The sequence below is a fragment of the Vicia villosa genome, linkage group LG5, assembly GCF_029867415.1.
Source record: "Vicia villosa cultivar HV-30 ecotype Madison, WI linkage group LG5, Vvil1.0, whole genome shotgun sequence".
NCBI classification, from domain to species: domain Eukaryota; kingdom Viridiplantae; phylum Streptophyta; class Magnoliopsida; order Fabales; family Fabaceae; genus Vicia; species Vicia villosa.
The window spans coordinates 167,393,551-167,416,697 of record NC_081184.1 but is presented as its reverse complement, the minus strand read 5'-3'; the positions used below and the strand labels follow the sequence as shown (position 1 = coordinate 167,416,697).

Below are 23,147 nucleotides of genomic sequence, written 5' to 3'. Positions count from 1 at the left end.
GTTCATTGTCTGCTCCACCTGCCGATCAGAGGGAGACTGCTGCACCATTCCCGGATCTAGACGGTCGGGGCAATCGAGTGGATGGTCGAATATATGGGTATGGACTCATACATGGCTGAGTTTGAGTGCAGGACGACGAGTGAGGCCCATATTCGGTTCTCCAGCTTGAGAGAGCTGTATGAGAACCACCTAGTGGCGGCGGTCGAGTCAGAGCAGGCGGAGAACGGGCTTTTTATGGAGTATCACCGTGCATGCGCTCTCCGGTGGTGGTTCATGTTTTTGGTAGGCATTGCACTCTTTGTGGACAAGAGTGCAACATACGTCGACGTGACTTATCTCTGCTACTTCATGGACCTGACTACCATTCACCAGTGGAACTAGGGGTCAGCTATTCTGGTATACCTATACCAGAAGCTGAATGAAGCCTCCAACTGGAGGACCAGGCAGTTGACTGGATCTGCCACACTCCTGACGGTATGTTTCCTTTTAATTGCTACACATTTATTTATGGTTCATATTTATTTTTAATACATTATCGTGTTTGTCTTTTAGGGCTGTATCATCTCCTACTTCCCCCGCATCCACGGCTTCGCCATTGATCCTGCGTACGATGACGCGTTGCCCAGGGTCGCCCGATACGTTCTCCAAAGGGGGAACAACACAGTGGGACCATACTGCGGGTACCTCGACCGCACAGCTCACGATGACATTCGTTGGACGCCATTCAGTGACTACATTGCTGTTGTCCCATTTGATTGCATCGCGTTAAACTCTGGCTGGTTGGCATGCGGGACCAACACCATGGTGAGGTATCTGCTGGAGCGGTGCATGCGGCATTTTGGACGTGTGCAAATGATACCGAGGTCACTGTTTGAGGCTACTCCCGACACAGTTAGCCGAGTGGAGCTCATTGCCATATTTGAGGACTGGGCGCATCATTTGGTCCTGGAGGAGTATCAGCATATGAAGGCCACCAGGAGTGGCATTGTGTAGAGGGGTACGTGACATGGTTCTATCAGGTGTCACAACCTCTGATGACACCCGACACTCCCGGAGCTCCTAGGCCAGCATATGAGGAGATCTTGGAGTACCAGCAGGGCGAGGATGATCATGCCACGGATCTCTTGCCGATATGCCACGGACATAGATGCTTGGGCGGGAGGCATTGGACCGAGGTATCATCGTGCACGGCGGTCCAGAGGCGGTTGCAGTCGTGGAGAGGATGGTCGGTGACGCGGTGCGGCAGCATATAATAGACAGAGGAGGTCCCAGGGCTTTAGGGTTAGGCATACTCAGTAGGGGGGTTCCAGTTTATTTTTCTTGGACTTTTTTGTATTCGGTTTGTATTTTTTGACATTTACGTACAGTTTCGTACACTATTAGTTGTATATATAATATTAGTATTTTATATAAATATGTCGCTTATTTTATTCGAGTTATATTTTATTTATATCATTAATGGGAGCGTTATTGTTGTTTAATTAAAAATACGGGAAAAAAAACAAAAAAAGTGTAAGAAAAACAAAATAAAAAACAATTTTTGCATATCTCCGAAATAACCCAAAAATGTGAAAAAAATGTTTTCGGAAATGCATCTCCGAAAATATCCCATTTGATGATTTCGGAAATGCATTTTCGAATTCTAAAATAATCTGAAAAAAAAATAACTTCAAAAATGCATTTCTAAAGTAGGGGTAATTTTGGGTTTTCGCAAGAGATTCTCCCTATAAGGGATCTACAAAGAAAATCCCTTACATTTTTAAGGATGAACGTAGTAATTTAGAAAATAAGGGCCCGTTTAGCACAATAAGAGATAGTGTTATCATTTTTTTTTAATATAATGTTTAATGAAAGAGATAGGATAAATAAATTCTAAATTTTATTTTATTTTACTTATTTTTAGCCTATCATAATAATTTTTCATTTAAATATAATTTAAAATATAAAAATAAAATTTTAATAAAATTCAAAAAATTATAATTATTTTATTGAAATTAAAACATTTAAAAGCAAAATTGCTTTAAAAGAATTTGAAAATCAATACTACTAAGATAGAGTGAACAAGAAAGACACAGTGAAACCGCAGCCTATTCATTAAACTACGGTTTTGATTAAGGTACACGTTTAAAACTGTAGCCTATTCATTTGACCATAGTTTTGATTAAGCTACACGTTTAAAACTGCAGCCTATTTATTAGACCACGGTTTTTAAAATCTATTTTAATTCACAGATTTACTCTTTAAAACTGTTGCCTGTTCTTGATAATATTTATTTATAAATTAAAAATAATATTAGATAGTATTTATTTAAAGATTAAAAGTAGTATTAGATAGTAATTTTAAAAGTTTAAATTATCAATAACAGTATTATTAAATTAAGGATAAGATTCAATTTTGCTATTTATAATAAAGAATTCCACTAAGAATAAGCAACCTATTTAAAGCTAAATATACAACCATAAACATTCATTAAACTATTACAAAATCTTTTTGCCTAAGCTTTGTTTTATATTCCCATTTCCTTATAGATGCATTCCTCCAATATCATTTCTTCCATGTTCTATTTTAAATCAATTCACACACCCTGCAAATTTAAATCAAACAAAATCATTAAACAAAAATGTTAGAATGTTTATTGTGGCATCAAACAAATTTTTTACAATAACTAGTACGCTGCTCTGGTAAATTAACTAGTATGTTGCTCTGCTATTGTGGCAAATTAGCAATTCATGTGGAAAGGATATACTGAAACAATCTTCTTAGTACCTCATTAAAAATTTATCAATACAAAAATAATGGATATAAATACAAAGGAGAAAACATGGTTTAATGATTTACCTGTCAAAAGTTAAACCTTTTTCAACAAAAGTCAGCTTGACATTAACAGTTTCAGTTGAAGGTTTCTAAAAAAGATGGATAAAATGAGAATTTGCCAAGGTTGCAACTGTTAGTAGTTATTATTATTAATATTAATATTATATTGTTTTATTGTATCATTATAAGGGTAATTTAGTCTTTTCTAGCATTTAGTATTTATACTCTGGTGTAACCCTTATTCCCCAGTTTTTGTTTATTCTATTGTAACCCTAATTCACAGGGTCTTTCTCATTCTCTATGTTTATATACGATTACTATTGTTAACATGGTATCAGAGCTCAGTTTGATTTCGGATCGGTAGTAAAGTGGCCATATATTTTTTCCGGTATTGGATTATTGAAGTGTCGACGGTACTGTTTTGAGCAAAATATTCCGATAGTTGGCATTACGGTGTTGGCCAAAATTCACTAATGGTTTGGTAATGTTCACTTGCTTTTTCTAATACTGCTCCTATACAATATAATTGACGTCATCATTCATTCATGTTGTTTCTTTAAGGTAGTGGTACTTGTTTTCATAAGGTGTGATTGAAAAAAAATTGATAGTTGGGAGAAGGAGTATTGACGTGACAATATTTGATTTGGGACCATTTTATTTGATATTTTTCGTAATTGTGGTGTTTGATTATTTCATAGTTAATTACAATGAGTAATGATAAAGATGATTCTCTCCAGTATGTTAGTGTTCAACTCAATGGAGAAAATTATTCTTATTGGAGTTACGCAATGAAAAAATTTTGAAAGGAAAAAGGATGTGGAAGTATGTTGATGGAACCTCCGTTAAACCTACAGATAAAAAGGATGAAGCAAAATATGCAAAAGAGTTGGAAACATGGGATGTTAGTAATTCTAAGATCCTTACTTGGATCAATAATTCTGTTTCCCAGTCAATAGGTGTGCAACTGGCAAAATATGATACTGCTAAGGAGGTTTGGGACCATTTGAAACGTTTGTATGCTTAATCTAATTTTGCAAAACGATACCAGCTAGAGAGTGACATTAGAGCTCTGGAACAGAATAATATGACTATTCAGGAATTCTATTCAGCTATGAGTAATTTGTGGGATCAATTGGCTCTTATGGAATCGACTGAATTGAAAATTGTCAAAGCGTACACCGATCAAAGAGAAGAGCAGCGTTTGGTTCAATTTCTAATGGCGCTTAGGGATGATTTTGAGGGACTTCGTGGGGGTATTTTGCATCGTAACCCTCTTCCCAATGTTGATTCAGTTTTTAATGAACTGCTGGCAGAAGAAATAAGACTCAAGTTCCACTCTAGTTTGATTCCAGATAAAGGAGTTCTTCCCACTCCTTCGTCTGTTTTTGCTGCTCCATTTTACAAAGGAAAACCTCAAGGTAGGATTGGGTTAGGTAGTGATGAATGTGCTTTTTGTAAGGAGAAAGGTCATTGGAAAGCACAATGCCCCAGATTGTTGAAAGGAAATAAGAAAAATTTCAAGAGCCCATCATCCAATGTGGCTGCTGCTGCTCCTACTACCATTGGTTATGGTTTTGATCACGTATATCCATCAGAGACTACTTCTCAAATACCTGATATTGCAGAGCAGCTCCAGAAGCTTCTTGCTACTCAGTCACGTGCCATGTCTGCCTCCTCTAATAAAGGTTCGAACTCTTCTTGTTTGTCAGGTATATCTTCTTCCATATGGATTCTTGACTCTGGAGCATCACACCATATGTCATATGATGCAAAATCGTTTATGTCCTTGAATACTACATCATCTATATCAGTTAAGACTGCTGATGGCACTGATATGCCATTAGCAGGCATTGGTTCTGTCTCCACACCTAACTTTTCATTTTCTGATGTTTATTATATTCCTAATCTCACTTTGAGTCTTTCTTCTGTTAGTCAATTGTGTGATTCTGGTTACTCAGTTATGTTTTCTTCCACTTCTTGTTGTGTGCAGGATCCTCATTCCGGGAGGCTGATTGGGACAGGCCATAGACAAGGGGGCTTTATGTTTTGGATGAGTTGAGAGTCTCAGATACTGCAGCCTCAACCACTACTTCCACAACTGATTTATTATCCTCTTTTCGTTTGAATTCTTCGTCTTCTAGTTTTTATTTATGGCATTACCGTCTTGGACAAGGTCTCTGCTTCTAGATTAAAGTATTTAGCTTCTACTGGAGCTTTAGGAAAGTTACAAACCAGTGATATCTCATATTGTTGTGGTTGTAAACTTGCTAAATTTTCAGCTTTACCATTTAGTAAAAGTGTTTCAATTTCATATGCACCGTTTGACTTAATTCACTCTGATGTATGGGGTCCATCACCGCTTCTTACTAAGGGTGGATCTAGATATTATGTTTCGTTTATTGATGACTATACTCGTTATTGTTGGGTTTATCTTATGAAAAATTGTTCTGAATTTTTTGACATTTATTGTATGTTTCGTGCTATGGTTAAGACTCAGCATAATGTTGTTATAAAGTGCTTCCGTTGTGATTTAGGTGGTGAATATACCTCTAATAAATTCTCTGAATTGCTTGCTTTTGATGGTACAATTCATCAAACATCTTGTACTGATACACCTCAACAGAATGGAGTTGCTGAAAGGAAACACCGTCACATTATTGAGACTGCTCGTTCTCTTTTGTTGTCTGCTTCGGTTCCTAGTGAAATTTGGGGTGAAGCTATTCTTACTGCTGTTCATGTTATTAATAGAATTCCATCGTCTGTCACATTAGGTTTGTCTCCCTTTGAAAAATTGTATAACTCTATCCCTGATTATTCCTCTTTGAAAGTGTTTGGTTCTACTTGTTTTGTTCTTCGCCCACAAGTAGAACGTAGTAAGTTGTCTTCTCGTTCTGCTATATGTGTTTTTCTTGGTTATGGAGATGGACAAAAGGGTTATCGTTGTTATGATCCTGGTGCAAAGAAATTGTATGTTTCTCGTCATGTTGTTTTCCTTGAACACATTCATTTTTACTCTCTTTCTTCTGATTCTATTATTACTAGCCGTTCAAAACTCACTCACATCGATCCTTTTGGTTATAATGATAATGTTTCTAGTGACTGTAATGTTGAGAATTGCAGGATTGATACTACTGCTACTCCAGATACTGACTTCCCTCTTGTCCCCACGGCTACCTAAGAACCTCCTGCGACTGTTGATCCTCCGCCTCTCCGTTATCCCCCTCGTGATCGTAAGTCTACTCAATTGCCTGATTTTGTCTATTCTACTTACTCTGCTTCTTTTGCTTCTTTTCTAACATCTATCCACAGTTGTCTGAGCCCTCTTCTTATAAAGAGGCTATTCTTAACCCTCTTTGGCAGCAGGCTATGATAGAAGAACTTTCTGCTTTGCACAAAACAGATACTTGGGAATTAGTACCTCTTCCTCCTGGAAAACGTGCTATTGGATCTCGTTGGATATACAAGATCAAAACTAAGTCTGATGGGTCAGTTGAGCGCTACAAAGCACGCCTTGTTGCTAAGGGATTCTCTCAACAATATGGTATGGATTATGAAGAAACTTTTGCTCCTGTTGCTAAGATGACTACTATTCGCACTCTTATTGCACTTGCATCTGTTCGTCAGTGGCATATTTCTCAAATGGATGTTAAAAATGCATTTCTAACTGGTGATCTCCAAGAGGAAGTTTATATGGTACCCCCACAAGGTATTTCTCATAATCAAGGGAAAGTGTGTAAGTTGAAAAAGGCATTGTATGGTTTGAAACAAGCTCCACGAGTATGGTTTGAGAAGTTTACCACTGTGATTACATCTATTGGCTTTCGCTCTAGTGATCATGATTCTGCTTTGTTTGTCAAGACTACTTATCATGGTCGTATTTTACTCTCACTATATGTTGATGATATGATTATTACAGGTGATGATATGGAAGGAATTCATGATTTGAAATTAGAGTTAGCAAAATAGTTTGAGATGAAGGACTTAGGCACTCTGCGCTACTTCTTGGGCATTGAAGTTGCCTACTCTCCTAGAGGCTATTTTCTCTCTCAATCCAAGTATATTGCCAGCATTCTTGAACAAACTCATCTTTCTGATACTATAATAGCAGATAGTCCTCTTGAGTTAAATGTGAAATATGCTTCATCTGATGGTGTTCCTCTGCCAGATCCCACCTTATATCGTACTTTAGTTGGCAGCCTAGTGTACCTTACGATTACTAGACCAGATATTGCTTATGCTGTTCATGTTGTTAGTCAGTTTGTTATCTCTCCTACTACAGTGCATTGGGCAGCTGTTCTTCGCATATGTCGTTATCTTCGGGGAACCCAGTTTCAGAGCCTTCTCTTTCCCTCATCATCCTCATTGGAACTTCGTGCTTATTTTGATGCGGATTGGGCTGGTGACCCTACGGATCGTAAGTCTACCACTGACTTTTGTGTCTTTCTTGGAGATTCTTTTATTTCTTGGCAGAGTAAGAAACAAGATATTATCTCTCGTTCTTCTACAGAAGCTGAGTATCGTGCTATGGCATCCACCACTACAGAAATAGTTTGGTTGCGTTGGTTACTTTCTGATATGGGCATCACTCTTTCTGAACCAACTCATATGTATTGTGATAACAAAAGTGCAACTCAAATTGCCCATAACTCGGTCTTTCATGAACGTACCAAACACATTGAGATTGATTGTCACTTAACTCGTCATCATCTTTAGCATGGGACAATTACTCTATTGTTTGTCTCCTCCATTTTGCAGATTGATGATTTGTTTACGAAGACGTATTCCATTAAACGTTTTCGGTTTTTGATTGACAAACTCTCGATGCTCTCTGCTAATGCATCTTGAGTTTGAGGGGATATGTTAGTAGTTATTATTATTAATATTAATATTATATTGTTTTATTGTATCTTTATAAGGGTAGTTTAGTCTTTTCTAGTATTTAGTATTTATACTCTGGAGTAACCCTTATTCCCCAGTTTTTGTTTATTCTATTGTAACCCTAATTCACAGGGTCTTTCTCATTCTCTATGTTTATGTTTATATACGTTTACTATTGTTAACAGCAACAACTCCAAGGTAGACTAGGGAAAAAGAGTATTACTAACACTTATCATTATTCTAAATCAATTCATATGATCTTACTTCCAAATTTGCTTTGACATTCAGAATATTATCATGTTACATTTCTCATGGGAGCATGGTATCACCAGGTAGATCACACACAAACACACCAGGTCACAAACAGCAATTCCCTATTTAGATCAAATTGAATATCACAAATATGCAGCTTTTTTTAATGGTACACGGCTGCAACTTAGGCTATTATATTTATCTCACATATGAGGTGAGCCTACACATTTTTTTTTGGCGAAAAATGTATATAAGAGGAGCATTTGGGACATATATGCTAAAAAAACAATTACACAATATACAATAGTAGCAATGTTTTTTTTCTTTGTATATACCAAATGTATCAGGTTTGACACTTAACTTGGCTAATTTTTGTCTTATAGTCATCAAATATAACATCTTTTGACAAGCTCATAACCACAATCTCCCTATTGAATAAATAGTTTTGTCATAGGAGGCACCAAATGTATTTGTAAGTAACTTATCTCATATAATTTGATCCTCTTCACTTGACTAAATTGCTTGAGAAGAGGAGAGACACATGATTCAGTTTCTTGAACGCTAGACAAAATGATGTTAAAAGTAGCATGGCAAGCTGAAGGTGGATCAGACAGAACAATAGCTTTTGACATACCATCACTGTGATAAGTGAATTCTTTCATACGTGAATCAGAAAATTTGATTTTGCAGCGACGTGGCTCACGAGTTAGTGGCCTACAGTCCTGTATTATGTAAACACTTTCAAGCAGAGTTGCTTATATGTGCCGAAATTAACTAAAATCTATGGAAACTTACACAAATAACAGAATTATAAGCAAGCTTCTGAACAAAGTTCAGAAGAACATTTACATAATTGATAATTTTATATTTAATCTGCAAGTAGCTAGCTTAGAATAAATAAGTAATCAAAAACCATAGACAACAATCTTCCCTTTTTCTTGGCTAAGACACCAAACATATTAATTGGCTCTATGATGAGATCTTTTCTTTTCCTAATATAATTCACATTTCACAATAACAATAACTTTAGAGGCATTTCCGTAATTCCGTCGATCTCTTTGGCTTTCCGCCAACGGTTTCTATGACTATAAGTCCTTACAATATACAACACTTAGCATCCAAATGTTAGTAATCACTTTTCACAAAGCAACACATTAGTTATAACTGAATTGGTAATTACAACAACGTTGAATGCTGAACTTGTGTTCAAAGATCTCAACTGAATTGCTGCCTATTGAAACATTAGTTATAACTGTATATAAGACCAGTTCAAGGAGACATTTCAACATGTTGTGGAGGTTGCTTCAGTTGATGTCTTGACTAATATTGTTGGGTTTCTTAAGTATCAATTAAAGAAATGTAATAACAAAGGCAGTAAATACACAACAAACATTGGCATTGAATGGGGCATTACCTATTTAAGTTTCGTTAAAATTGCATTGACAACATGGAATCATATGCATATTGATGCAGGTTACTTTTGTGAAGAAAAGTTCTCTTACATTCACCACTGTCAAAATTGATGATTAATGATGCTTTATTTAAGCGGTGGGAGGGAGGAGAAATTTGAACCGAACTCCCTGAACAAAACCTTGAAGACCAAACCATTGTCGAAGACCAACACCGCCTTTCATTGAATGCCATGAAATGGAACAATGGTGTAGGTACGTTGCGATTCTGCAGTCAAATGGCCAAAATCCATGTGCATATTCTAATTGACGGAGGAACTTAGAATACGTACCTTCAACCATAAATTGTTGAATTTATAAATTACTCAATGAAATGACGCCTTACTTCAAAATACTGGTAGGAAATATATAGAGCCTAAAAGTTGAAGGCACGATGAAATAACTCCATGCTCATATCCAAGGGAATGATATCGTGGTTCCATATTTCTTGCTCCTTATGACTAGAACAAATTTGATATTAGGGTCTTCTTGGCTCGCAACACTGGGTTCTCACATCACCGACTATGCTAGACTCACACTGAAATTTTATTTACAATACAAGTTTGCTACTCTGCAAAGGAAGATAACAATAAGTCCACAATAACCCAACTACACCAGTTGAGATAAATACACCAAACACACGAAATAGATAAATGTTTCATAGCGCAGTTACTTCACAACGAGAAAAGTTTAGTAGAACTAAAAGGGCTTTCAGAAAAATGATCATCTCCCAAAACATGTTGATCCATAAAAAACTTAAAGCATTTTAGTTTGTTTTCACAATTAAATGTTGCCCCATCAAGCAATTATGCCATTTTTGTATTACCATCACAATGGTCATCACTTCTCTTTCATAAACGGACTTCCGTTGAGCACGATCTGACAATGGTTGACTCAAGAAAGACACCGGTCGAACATTCTGCATTAAAACAACACATAAACCTTTGTTATAAGCATTTGTTTCTATCACATATGGAAAACTGAAATCTTGAACCGTGAGCACCGACAATTCGGTCATTATTGTCTTCAAAACAGAAAATGTACTATGCGCCTCCTCATCCAAATGAAAATTATCTTATTGAGGAATTCGGTTAGAGGCCTTGCTAACTTACCATAATTCTTCACAAATTTGCGATAATACCCCATTAAAACCAAGAAGCCTCTTAGGGACTTGAGATCTTTGGGTGTTGGCCAAGTAAGCATCGCTTCAATCTTTTAAGGGCCTGCTGCCTAACCTTGAGCTGAAATGATATGGCCTAAATAATCAAGTTTAGACTGGCCAAAAGTTACTTTCTTGAAAGGCCTTGCATCTGCAATAATACAAGCAGCCAAAGTCCTTCACAATGAATTTTTCGGCCATCCCCACCTTTCACCGTGCAAGCACGCGTCGTTATAATTGGCAAACATGTCTCTATTCCACCGCAATTTGACCTTCTATCTCTCACCACAATTTGATTGTTTTCTTGGAAGTAAAACCTGAAATGTTGGACATGGAAAAGTGCATATATTTTGAAAGTCATTGGCTACTATTTAAATATTATTAGTGTCACCAGAATCAAATTCCTCTATGATTAACAACATATGAAGTTGTTTATTAGAAAAAATATGCCACAATTCAAATTGTTCATCACAACAAAAACAAAGGCATTTGATAAGTTATCCTGCATTTCAGTATCATAAAGCCTCTTCATAGCCTGATTGTTATAAGGCTATTTTGTGGTGGTTTCTTAGTAATTATTGTTTGGAAGAGTTTTTTGGTGGGTTGTTTTGGCCGAGAGTTCCCAAGAAATGGTGCAATTTGATGGAAATGATTTGGTGGATTTTTGTGGTTTGTGGTTGCTCTCTGCAAGTTTGGATAACATTTTATTTATTTTGAATAATTAACATGATGAAATGTTAGTTTAAATGATTTTGAAATTCTCATTGCTGCTTCTGAATGAAGTTCCATTCAAAATTATGAATGTGGTAAGAACCTTAAGCACAGCGTTCTTTGTTGATATATCCTAAAATTTCATCTTCTTGTCCCACTAAAATGAAAGCAATTGAGTACAAGTAATCAAAAGGGGTGGAAATACATGTTTCTTGTATAGATTTCAACTTTCCAATTTCTAGTTGCACTTCTTTTTAGCTGAAAATTCCATGGTTGACTCCGATGTAATCTATATAGGCGTATAGCCTAATTAAATTTCTTAATTTTTAATTGACTAAATTTTTTTGATGCTAATTAGTTCAAAGGTTACATAGTCGAATTCTTATATCAGAAATAAACATGTTACATGGTAAATTGTTTGTCCTTCTAGAACAGAAAATAAAGACAAACTTGCTAGTTGCTGCTAATATACAAACCAATCTTACAGCCAAAAGTATAGTCACCACCATTTGTAGACAATGAATTGCAAGCAACATCATATGCTGTATCCAAAAGAAACATATTGTAGGCATCTTAGCATTATATAAACAACAAGCAAAAGAACCATTGTAGACAAGAACAACTTGTTTCTACAAACTAGTAATAATCATATGAAAATTCATATGAAAATTCAAGTATGGCAAAAGAGATTCCTTTCTTAAATGAGTACAGCTTCTCCTTAAATTCTTCGATGACCTTAGATTTAACCAACTCTGCACGAGCAAGGGAGAAACTCATCCTCTCAAGCACTGTACCATTTTCCATTAAATATTTAGCTAATAAAAGCTCATTCTCGTTTCCACGGACACATCCAAATTTCACAACTTGGAGAGTGGATGTCAAACAATTTGGCACAGCAGCAGGGTTAAGAAGCTCATGGTTGAATTCCAATATTCCCTAATGATTTGTAATCAAACAAACTCTAAATAAGACAACATATAAAGGTTAAAGTATAATAAAATATAATAAAAAAACTACTAGTAATTACTAACCTTGATAAGTAGAGTATTGAGAGCAGGAGACTTTTGAATTAAGCCCAACAAAACTTCAACACTAACAAAGTCAAGCTCCAAATCGCTCAACATTGCAAATCTAGGTAGAAGATCCAGAATTGGTTCTTCCAGAAACTGGATGACAAAAATTGGAGAAACAGGCACACATTATACTTGGTTTATCTTTTTTTATGTGGTTAATGATATTTCATTAAACATAATTATTTATGGATTTGAAGTGCATTAACAATGTAATAAAACTCATGTGTATTTGTATGTAAGTTAGTAAATGAAAAGAACTTATCTCATATACCATAAATTTGATCCTCTTCACTTGAGTAAATTGCTTGAGAAGGGGAGAGACACATGATTCAGTTACTTGATCGCACCACAAAGTGATGGTAAAAGTAGCATGGCAAGCTGAAGGTGGATCAGACAGAACAATAGCTTGTGACATACCATCACCGCCATAAGTGAATTCTTTCAGACGTGAATCAGAAAGTTTGATTTTGCAGGGCGGCTCACTAGTTATGGTATTGTGTACTATGTAAACACTTTCAAGCAGAGGTGCTTTTAGTTCTAAAGTGACATCAGCCGCACCCGCACTTAACCATAAACAGTCTTGTGACTCAAACTTTTCCAATACTGAAAAAATAATCCGCTGAGATTTATCAATTGTAAATATTACTCGATACAGCTTGAGAAGTTTTAGACTTGTAAAAAGAAAAACACCAGAAATCTTATAGATAGGGATTTTGATAGGAGAAAAACAATATGCATTGAGCACCAAGTCTTCTAAACAAGTGGCATGATTGAAAAGGTAGTGAGATGTAAGAGCGGAGAAGGTGAGTCCTTCACGCGAATAGATAGAAAGTTTCTTTACCCTTTTCTTCAAGATGCAAGTGATGAAGGTATTTAGAACAGATGGATCATAATTGTTAGCAATGGCAAGATAAAAACTTTCCACAATGTGACTTCCGGTAAGAAGAAGAACTCTATTGACAAAGTTTATAAAGCACTGTTGGAGTGTTTTCCGCTCAGATTTCTTCTTCTTGGAAGAATAGAAGACCCTATCATCCAATTTCACCTTGGTGATGAATGTCCACTTTTCAATCCATGTTTTAGATAACACACTTGTACGAACAGCATCTTTTGTGGGGAGAAACGAGAGAATGTGAGTCATAACTGATTCCGGTAGATCGCTTATTATATCATCTTTTGCCTTATGCTTCTTATGAGTTGATGAACCAACAACCGACTCCATCTCAACAGTTTCTCTAGAACTATTTTTCTGCATTTTAAAAACACTTTCAAGGATCAAAGAAAAGAATAAAAACTGAATCTAACCCTAATGACTTTAGTAGAAACATGCAATCTTAAAAATGTTTATGAAAGGATGATACTCACCTTGTTTATCGTTGAGCTTTTTTACTTTGCAAGTTTTCTGTAATTTTTCTACACTGGCCTAAACACTTTCCGCAGTTACTCTATCTCATTGCAAGTAGAGCTTGATGGTTATGTAAGCTAGTTTATGGGAGATTCATAGAGCTGACAGATTTACTTATAGCCTAAAAGCTTCTTCATCACGAATCCATTACTCGCCTCTCGATATATGAACCGAATCATTTTAACTATTTTATAAAATAAAAATTATACTATTTCAGTTCAATTTTTAAATAGAAAATTTATGTTGAATAAATTATATAGATTAAAAAAAAGTTACTTATAATAAATTAAATTTATTAATAACTTATAAAATTATTCTAAGATTAATTTATTATTTCAATTTTATTAAATTTCAAAACTGTTTCAAATAAAGTTTTAATTTTTTTAAATAATGTTTTTATAATTTGAATATAATATAAATATGATGTGAAACACATGAAATGATAGAATATTTTTATGACATTTGCACTAATATATTTAATTTAGATTTGAATCCTCTCATCATATCATTTGTTTAGTGTTTCTATTATACTCTGCAAATAGATGACCGAAGACCGAAATTTGTGTCGGTGGTTGTTGACTAGAATTTGGATGAAATTAGATACTTATTTTGATTCTGTGGTTGGGTATCGGACAAAAAAAATTATTCACTTTTAGATTGAGTAGCATTTCGATAAGTTCATTGATCAGATTCTGTTGGGTCGGTTCCCAAGTAGATCTCAAATAAACCGGCCCAAATAGTTGTATTACAAGTAAATGGTAAAATTTTGTTTAGTGTTCTTTGATATGCAAGTAGATGAATAAGCACAACTGAGCCAATTAATTGCAAGCAGATAAAATTTTGTTTAGTATAATTGTTCATGTTGGCTTAGACTATGACAAGATTAATGAAACATGACAAATAGAGTAAGAGAATTAAGTTAGGCACTGTACGGAGAAATAGTTATGCATTCACATTTTCAATTATACGATAACAACACCAACTTACATATTGTTATTTGAAGAAGATCCAACTTCAAACTTTCCTTGTTGGTAAAGTGTAGTATTGACATCATTGGGAAGCTTTTTAGGGCGGCCACGGCCTCGTTTGCATTGTAAAATATTAGCAGGGATGTCGTCATTGCCATTTGTCGAAATTTTTTCCAATAAAGTTGTCCCAAGATTTTGAACAGTCGAATACTTTTTTTGGCCCCTAAAACCATGATAGTTCTCCTGAGGTTGTGATCCTTCAAACATGGCACTTGGTGTTCGTCCTTCAGCAACCACTTGATCTATGGTTTTTTGGTTAATCATGGATGGTGTAATATCAACAAGAGGCCTTCTTATCACATTGGTAGTTTGTGTCAGCATGGTATGATCCACAGCATAAATAAAAAGAGCAGTTGGCCTGGTGATTCGATATTGATATTCATGGAAGTTGACGCTTGAGATATAGTCTTGAGACATATAGCTTGTTTTTTTATTTTTGTAGTAAAAATCTCCGTGCTCGTGCTCTCTTAGCAGCTGTCAATGAAGTTTGGTCCATTAGGGGAAACCTACATTTATGAATTATGAAAATCATTTATGAAGTTGTGATCATAACGCATAACACAATTTGATGGACAATGTCAATCAAAAATATGGTAATTGCAACAACGTTGAATGCTGAACATGTGTTCTAAGATCTCAAATGAATTGCTGCCTATTGAAACATTAGTTATAACTATATACAAGACCAGTTCAAAGAGACATTTCAACATGTTGTGGAGGCTGCTTCAGTTGATGTCTTGACGAATATTGTTGGGTTTCTTAAGTATCAATTAAAGAAATGTAATTACAAAGGCAATAAATACACAACAAATATTGGCATTGAATGGGGCATTACCTATTTAAGTTTCATTAAAATTGCATTGACAACATGGAATCATATGCATATTGCCGCAGGTACAATCTCATTGAATTAAGAGAACAAGATGGAGATGGACATATTCAATGTCATAAGAGTTCATTAACTATGTTCTAGTCATGAGACTATGTACAATGGAGGTGTTGAAAAAATTATTCAATAGTTGAATAGTTGCAATGGAGTGTTGAAAATGATGTGAATTAATTTGTGTTGAAAATATAACAGGTTGAATGAAGAGGAAGTGGGGGCCAATATAATACTTTGCAAAATCTTATTGGTTGTTGTAATTGTTTAAATTTTTATCTCACTTTAATTATTTAAAATTAATTATTTTATTTTAAGTCAATTATTTATTTATTTTTATTTTCATCAAAATTTATTATTTTTTTCCCTCTATAAATAGAGACTTGGTTTATTAGATTTGAACACTAAATTGAGATTTCTCTCTCTAATTTTTCTATTTAGCCTCAAGTAAAATCTTGTTTGTAGCAGTAGCACTAACAATCTTTTTAGTAAAATAGATCCCAATAATAACCTTTTAACACCCAAAATTCTACAAAAATATAAAATTAGAAAAATAAAATTCAAATAAGTTATTAAATTAGAAAAAAATTTATTTAACTCTTAATTATTTTAATTTAATTTCAATAAATAATTGTTATTAATATATAATCACAAAAACAAAAACATAAAAGAAAATATGAATATGAAATAAAAGTGGTGGGGTAGGGTGTTGAATTTTATTAAACAAAAATCATTGTAGTGAGTAAAAGTTGAATGAGTGTTGAATTATTAGGTGGAAGAGAGAGAAGATGATGTGGAGGGTAAAAAGTGAAAAATTAGGATGTTGAATCCATAAACCATTGTACATAATCTGAGGAGTTAATTTAATTGCTGAGGTTAATGGATGGCTCGAATTGGCAGTTTGAAGAAAATTTGTTGCAAAAAGTCAAAGCAATATTAAACTATTGTTAAATTTAGAATATCTGTATGTTTATTTTTTTTCAGTTGGTCAAGGAATTACTAATGTTTAAGGAGTAACATTCAACTAATGTTTAAGGAGTAAAATTTCAATTGGCAGTTAGAAATGACTTACAGCAGAAATATTAAACTTTAATGGAATTGTTAGTGCCAACAAAAACAACAAAAGAAATGTTTAAGGAGTAACTAAGAATAATGTAGAAACATAGTTTGACTTTGTAGAAGTCAAATGTATCTAATGACTTGTAATAATACAAAAGTTCTCTCCTAGCCTATATAGAAATATCGAATGTTAGTTAAATGTTAGTTAAGTGAAGCCATTTTGAACATTTTCACCCAAAAAAACACCATCTTCACTGCCACCACTTTTTTTATAAACAAACAAACTTAGAGTTTGCGATATTTGAGAATCAACTTGCAGATGTGTTAACAAAGCCCTTGAAGCTCGATTATTTCTACAACATCAGGCAAAACTTGGAGTTTGTGATCTTTGAGGATAATAAAATCTAGACTGCACCCTCAAATAACAAATTCCTCATGCGCTTCCATAAATCTTAGCTTCATTGGCAAGTTTGTATTCTACTCTGCTCATGTGATTTAATGTAGTTACTTTAATGTGTAACTCAGGAATTGAGGCTGGGAAACAGGAAGTTTAAAAGATTTAGGAATTCTCATTATTGCTTCTGGGATAACCTTAACCACGACGTTCTTTATTAATATATTCGGAAATTTCATCTTCTTGTCCCTCTAACATGAAAGTGAGTTGATGAACTTGGGGTGAAAAAACATGTTTCTTACATAGATTTCAAAGATTTCAACTTTCCAATTTCTGGTTGCACTTCTCTTTAGCTTAAAATTCCATGATCGACTCGGATGTCATTTATATAAGCGTATAGCATGACGAAACGTGTTTCTTAATTTTTAATTGACTTTACCAAATTTTTGTGATGCTAATTAGTTCTAAGACTACTGTATTTGTTACCTAGTGAGCTCAGCCGAATTCTTATATTAGAAATAAACATGTTACATGGTAACTTGTTTGTCCTTTTCATCCATGTTACAGAAACTACTAGTTACTTACACGTAAAGAAGTGTTGGATTGTGTTGTTCCGTATACTACTTTGAAGCACTTTATTCATGATTTAATCTTTCTTTCTTTGTTGCTCCCTAAATCTTTCATTGAATATTGATGATCATGTGAAATTATGTGTCTGCCAAGGTCCTGAACCACTGATTCAACTGAGAGCTCCTGGTGTATTGAGAGCACATTTCAGTGGTGCTGGGTTTAGAGGATGCTGCATTGCACTTGTGGAGGAGGCCCTTGCTACTGAAGCTGCATCATTTATCAGGAGAAAATATCTCAAGGACCGACCTGAGTTAGCTAGTCACATAAGCTTTAGTATGTGGTTCGGGTGATTATGCACTTGTAATTTGAGTACCATTTTTGTTCTCACTTCTCACCAATATCATTTGTTTATTTCATTCTAATTCATCATATCTACTTCATTCTTTTCATTCTCTTTACACTTTATTTCTTCCAAAATACCCAATAATAAATAATGGAAATTACTAACCGTAAAAAAAATAAGGAAAACAAATGAAGATAAAATGTGTTATAAATGGCAGTAGCCGAGGGACCAAACAGATGATAAATTTTTGTGTTGCTAATTAGTTCAAAGACTACATGGCAACTTGTTTGTCCTTTTCATCCATGTAACAGACACCACTAGACACCACTAGTTACTTTTTCTTTTTCTTTCTAGAACAGATAAATATAGACAGACTTGCTAATTGCTGCTAATATACAAAACAATTTTATAGCCAAAAGTATAGTCACCACCAATTGTAGACAATTACTTGCAAGCAACATCATATGCTGTATCCAAAAAAACATATTGTACGCATCTTGGCATTATATATACAACAAACAAAAGAAACATTGTAGACAAGCACCACTTGTTTCTACAAACTAGCAATAATCATATGAAAATTCAAGTATGGCAAAAGAGATTCCTTTCTTAAATGAGTACAGCTTCTCCTTAAATTCTTCAATGACCTTACGCTTACCCAAACATACATAAGAAACGGAGAAACACATCCTTTCAAGCACTGTACCATTTTCCATTAAATATTTAGCTAATAAAAGCTCGTACTCGTCTCCATGAACATCTCCAAATTTCACAACTTGGAGACTCGATGTCAAACAATCTGGCACAGCAGCAGAGTTAAGAAGCTCATGGTCGGATTCCAATAATCCCTAATGATTTATAATCAAACAAAGTCTAAATAAGATATAAAGGTTAAAATTTAGTAAAATCAAATAAAAAATTAACTACCAACCTTGAAAAGTAGAGTATTGAGAGCAGGAGAGTTTTGAAATAATCCCAACAAAAATTTAATATCAACAAAGCCAAGCTCCAAATAGCTCAACATTGCAAATTTAGGCAGAATAGCTACATTTGGTTCTGTATAAAACTGAATGACAAACATTACAGAAACAGGCACACATTATACATTGTTCATCTTTTGTTATGTGGTTAATGATGTTTCATTAAACATAATTATTTATGGATTTGAAGTGCATTAACAATGTAATAAAACTCATGTGTATTTGTAAGTAAGTTAGGAAATCATAAGAACTTATCTCATATACCTGCAATTTGATCCTCTTCACTTGACTAAATTGCTCGAGAAGAGGAGAGACACGTGTTTCAGTTTCTTGAACGCTAGAAAAATTGTTGGTAAAAGTAGCATTGCAAGCTGAAGGTGGATCAGACAGAACAATATCTTTTGTCATACCATCACCTTCATAAGTGAATTCTTTCAGACGTGAATCAGAAAATTTGATTTTGCAGGGCAGCTCACTAGTTAGTGGCACACGGTTTTGCATTATGTAAACACTTTCAAGTAGAGGTGCTTTTAGTTCTAAAGTGACATCAGCCACACCCGCGCTTAACCATAAACAGTTTTGTGACTCAAACTTTTTCAATACTGAAAAAATAATCTGCTGAGATTTGTCAATTGTAAATGTAACTCCATACAGCTTGAGAAGTTTTAGACTTGTAAAAAGAAAAACACCAGAAATCTTATAGAGAGGGATTTTGATTGCAGAATAATAAGTCTTGATCGTGAGCACCAATTCTTCTAAACAAGTGGCATGATTGTAAAGGTAGTAAGTTGTAAGAGTAGAGAAGGTGAGTTCTTTACTCAAAGAGATAGAAAGTTTTTTTACCCTTTTCTTCAAGATGCAAGTGATCAAGGTATTTAGAACAGATGGATCATAATTGTTAGCAATGGCAAGAGAAAAACTTTCCACACTATGACTTCCGGTAAGCAGAAGAACTCTATTGACAAAGTTTATAAAGCACTGTTGGAGTGTTTTCCGCTCAGATTTCTTCTTGGAAGAATAGAAGACACTATCGTCTAACTCCACATTGGTGATTAATGTCCACTTCTCTATCCATCTTTTAGACAACACACTTGTACGAACAGCATCTTTTGTGGGGAGAAACGAGAGAATGTAATTTATAACTGATTCCGGTAGATCGCTGATTATATCATCTTTTGCCTTATGCTTCTTATGCTTCTTATACTTCTTATGCTTCTTATGAGTTGAGGAACCAACAAACTCCATCGTCTCAATAACAGTTGTAATAGAACTAGTTTTCTGCATTAATAAAATACTATCAAGTATCAAAGCAAAGAATACAAACTGAATCCATTAATTTCTTACTTGAACAAAATCCACTATTAGTCAAGAACCATGCCATACATATACAAATTAAATTTCACATTCGAAGTTATATAACACATTACAAATAAATTAATTAAATGAACTGACAAAGAAGTAGTATACTAAGAAGTCCATTTCAAGATTAGGTAAAACTAAAACAATCACATGATAAAATCAGTCTACTAATACATTAAATTACTGCATAATATTTTCCACAAAATAAATATAACTAATAGTCAAATATAATTTACCTCTTAGGTCACAAGACTCAGCAACCTTTTAGATCAATAACCTACACAATGCTACAACCATTTCAATAACAAATGGAAATCAGTTGAAAAAATAATATTAAAATATGTTAACAATGCATAGAAAAGATGAAGAAATATAAAATCTTTAAACTTGGTGTGTTTCAAAACAAAGATAGTGAAGACAAATAAATATAAAAAAGAAAAAAATAATTACCTTTTTGTAAATGAAGCAGAATATGAAAGAATAAAAAATCAACGGAAGCGAATTGAAAATGGAAAACATAGTGACACAGAAGATGAACATGAGATGGTCACTACAAAGGAGAAGAGGTTTTAAGATGGGTACGACAGGCAGCGGCGGTAGATGGGTTACGGTTAGGATTAAGGTTTGGATGTGAACAAGAGGGAAGAGAGAGAAGATAAATAAATAAATAAGATAGTTTTATCAATTTTTTTTAATATAGTAGTAATGTTTAATGAAAGAGATGGGATAAACAAAGAGAATCTCACAATATTGGTGATTGACACTGAGGGAGAATCACATAATCAATTGATGCCAGAATTGATCTCCAAACCAGACTAAATCGGTGGTGATAAACCAATAAAAAAAATTAAAAAATTAAGATATTGTCTACGGAATAAACCAACTAAAATTAAAAAAAATTACTTCGCTAGATGCACCTAGGAAAGCGAGGGACAAAAATGAAATTTCGTCAGTTACCTAGACTATTATAACGTGGATTGAGATATTATCTAAATAAATTCTAAATTTTATTTTATTTCACTTTTTTTAGTATATGATAATAATTTTTTATATAACATATAATTTAAAATACACAAATTGAAATTTAATATAAAAATAAAATTTTAGTAAAATTAAAAAAATATATAATATTAACAAATTACTTTTAATATTAAAATGAGTAGGAAATAATAATTTCGTATTATGATCATACATGTATAATATGTGATCAATCATTTTAAATATAATAAATTCTTGCACAAATAAAAATATACAATTGAAACATGTCATAGATGTTTTTAACATTTTATTTACATCATTTTATGTTACTAATGCATGCACCATAAATTCAAATTCATGATTTTTTAAATTTAATTTTTACTAAATTATTTTCTCCAGAAATAATGCATTATTATTTAAAATAAATTACTTGCACCAAGGAATTATTTTTTTGCCATTTATTTGCTAAAGTAACATATAAATTTCAAAATGTATCCAAACAAAGTATCAAACCCATGACACTTTAGGTTTTAATTCAAAGTCAAACCATTGCACCATTTTAATAATTTGTATTCCAAATGTTTCATTAAATGAATTTAATCATTATCATTCCTCACATAAATATTTTGGAAATCCTACCAACAGGTTCTTACGGTGCTTAACTTGACTCACTCCCAAATCACACCTAATAACTGAAGCTAGATTAGAGAATTTGAGATCATATGTCAGTGGTTACAGGTTTAACCTACCATTAAAATGTTTTTCTTTTTTTAGTGTTCTAAGACATTTGTTCTCTAGAGTTGGGTAATCTTTACCGACTTGCATAGGAAAGTCTTATTCAAGCATCATTCAAACCACTTCAAAGGTTGTAAGGAGAAATTTGTGATAATAAAGAGGAGGGATAATTCCTCATTAGTTACTACTGGAGCAGATGGTGTCCCTAGTGTTGGACGTATGACGCCACACATAAGAGGAGGCTGAATTGTGTGTTTAAAAAAAAATTGAATTTGAAAAACTTCTAGGATGAATTTCAAAGTTTGAAAATATTTTTGAAAGATTTTTAGCAGTAAGCAACGAAAAGTAAAATGTAAATAAAAATTTTAAGGGATAGAGAGATAATTACACGAAAAATTATAGAGGTTTATTCTAAAGAAAAAAGGCTTGATCCTCTCCCAAAGATTTGTTCTTGAGAGCCAATAAACTTAAAAGTTTTTAGTAGGTTAATTTTTGAACCCCTTTATATGAAAAAAAAATCTTGTGGATAACTTCCAACCAAACAACAGACAATGAGTGAAGTGGTGAGTCTTTCTTCCAAATGATGGATCGAAGCGGTCAGTCTTCTTTCCAAACATAAACTTGGAGTAGTTAGTCTTCAAGCTTCAGAACAAGATTTTACACGAGATGATCTTGAACCTAAGTAACTTTTAATTGGGCTTAGCTCACGAACCTAGAAGATTTTATAGAGGGCTTATCTTCAACCTTAGAAAACTTTTAACATCACACTGAAATTACGGACAGATGAAGACTTTTGAACAGGCTGAGCCTTCGAACAGACCGGTGACTTAGTAACTAAATCCCCAAACAAAATCTTTTAACGGGTTTAGTTTCAAACCCAAATAAATAATCTATAAATGGATAAATTATTCAACCAAGATAGAAACAAATATTTCATGGTGCATTTACAATACTACCCTTCCATTATTTCAAATGCCTCACTTGCAAAACGACATTTTTGAAAGTGCTACGACTTAATTTATAAGTGAGAGAAAGTAAAAGATATTTTTAGAGAGAGTGAGTTGTGAAATCTCACGTTTCT

At 33.8% G+C, this 23,147-nt stretch overlaps 3 protein-coding genes across 5 annotated transcripts; 1 reads left to right on the top strand and 2 right to left on the bottom strand.

Annotated features, from left to right (window-relative positions):
• The first annotated feature begins 6,786 nt into the window (after positions 1-6,786).
• Positions 6,787-7,659, top strand: LOC131605965 (uncharacterized mitochondrial protein AtMg00810-like). Its single transcript, XM_058878251.1, has 2 exons — positions 6,787-7,464; positions 7,570-7,659. The coding sequence occupies exons 1-2, from the start codon at positions 6,787-6,789 to the stop codon at positions 7,657-7,659; spliced, it is 768 nt and encodes a 255-aa protein (XP_058734234.1).
• Positions 7,660-11,620: 3,961 nt separating this feature from the next.
• On the bottom strand, positions 11,621-13,552 carry LOC131603777 (F-box/FBD/LRR-repeat protein At3g14710-like). Its single transcript, XM_058876207.1, has 3 exons — positions 12,607-13,552; positions 12,294-12,428; positions 11,621-12,198 (listed from the first exon to the last, which is right to left on the bottom strand). The coding sequence occupies exons 1-3, from the start codon at positions 13,474-13,476 to the stop codon at positions 11,899-11,901; spliced, it is 1,305 nt and encodes a 434-aa protein (XP_058732190.1). The 5' UTR covers positions 13,477-13,552; the 3' UTR covers positions 11,621-11,898.
• A 4,209-nt stretch (positions 13,553-17,761) lies between these two features.
• On the bottom strand, positions 17,762-21,018 carry LOC131603775 (F-box/FBD/LRR-repeat protein At3g14710-like). Of its 3 annotated transcripts, none has more exons than XM_058876204.1 (5): positions 20,804-21,018; positions 20,590-20,640; positions 19,259-20,272; positions 18,946-19,080; positions 17,762-18,862 (listed from the first exon to the last, which is right to left on the bottom strand). In XM_058876204.1, exons 3-5 carry the CDS (start codon positions 20,237-20,239, stop codon positions 18,575-18,577), a joined length of 1,404 nt encoding a protein of 467 aa, XP_058732187.1. In that variant the 5' UTR covers positions 20,240-20,272; positions 20,590-20,640; positions 20,804-21,018; the 3' UTR covers positions 17,762-18,574. The 3 variants fall into 3 exon arrangements, with proteins under 3 accessions (XP_058732187.1, XP_058732188.1, XP_058732189.1); XM_058876205.1 differs by having other exon boundaries at positions 20,590-20,630; XM_058876206.1 differs by having other exon boundaries at positions 18,677-18,813.
• Between the last annotated feature and the right edge of the window lie 2,129 nt (positions 21,019-23,147).

Bases quoted from the DNA above. Each gene is read 5' to 3' on its own strand.
- LOC131605965 (XM_058878251.1), top strand. From the start codon at position 6,787: ATGAAGGACTTAGGCACTCTGCGCTACTTCTTGGGCATTGAAGTTGCC. The intron at 7,465-7,569 runs GTCTTTCATGAA...TCCATTTTGCAG, and splicing joins CTCAAATTGCCCATAACTCG to ATTGATGATTTGTTTACGAA.
- LOC131603777 (XM_058876207.1), bottom strand. From the start codon at position 13,476: ATGACTCACATTCTCTCGTTTCTCCCCACAAAAGATGCTGTTCGTACA. The intron at 12,429-12,606 runs GTATATGAGATA...TTTGTCATCCAG, and splicing joins TGAAGAGGATCAAATTTATG to TTTCTGGAAGAACCAATTCT. The intron at 12,199-12,293 runs GTTAGTAATTAC...ACAAATCATTAG, and splicing joins TCAATACTCTACTTATCAAG to GGAATATTGGAATTCAACCA.
- LOC131603775 (XM_058876204.1), bottom strand. From the start codon at position 20,239: ATGGAGTTTGTTGGTTCCTCAACTCATAAGAAGCATAAGAAGTATAAG. The intron at 19,081-19,258 runs GTATATGAGATA...TTTGTCATTCAG, and splicing joins TGAAGAGGATCAAATTGCAG to TTTTATACAGAACCAAATGT. The intron at 18,863-18,945 runs GTTGGTAGTTAA...ATAAATCATTAG, and splicing joins TCAATACTCTACTTTTCAAG to GGATTATTGGAATCCGACCA.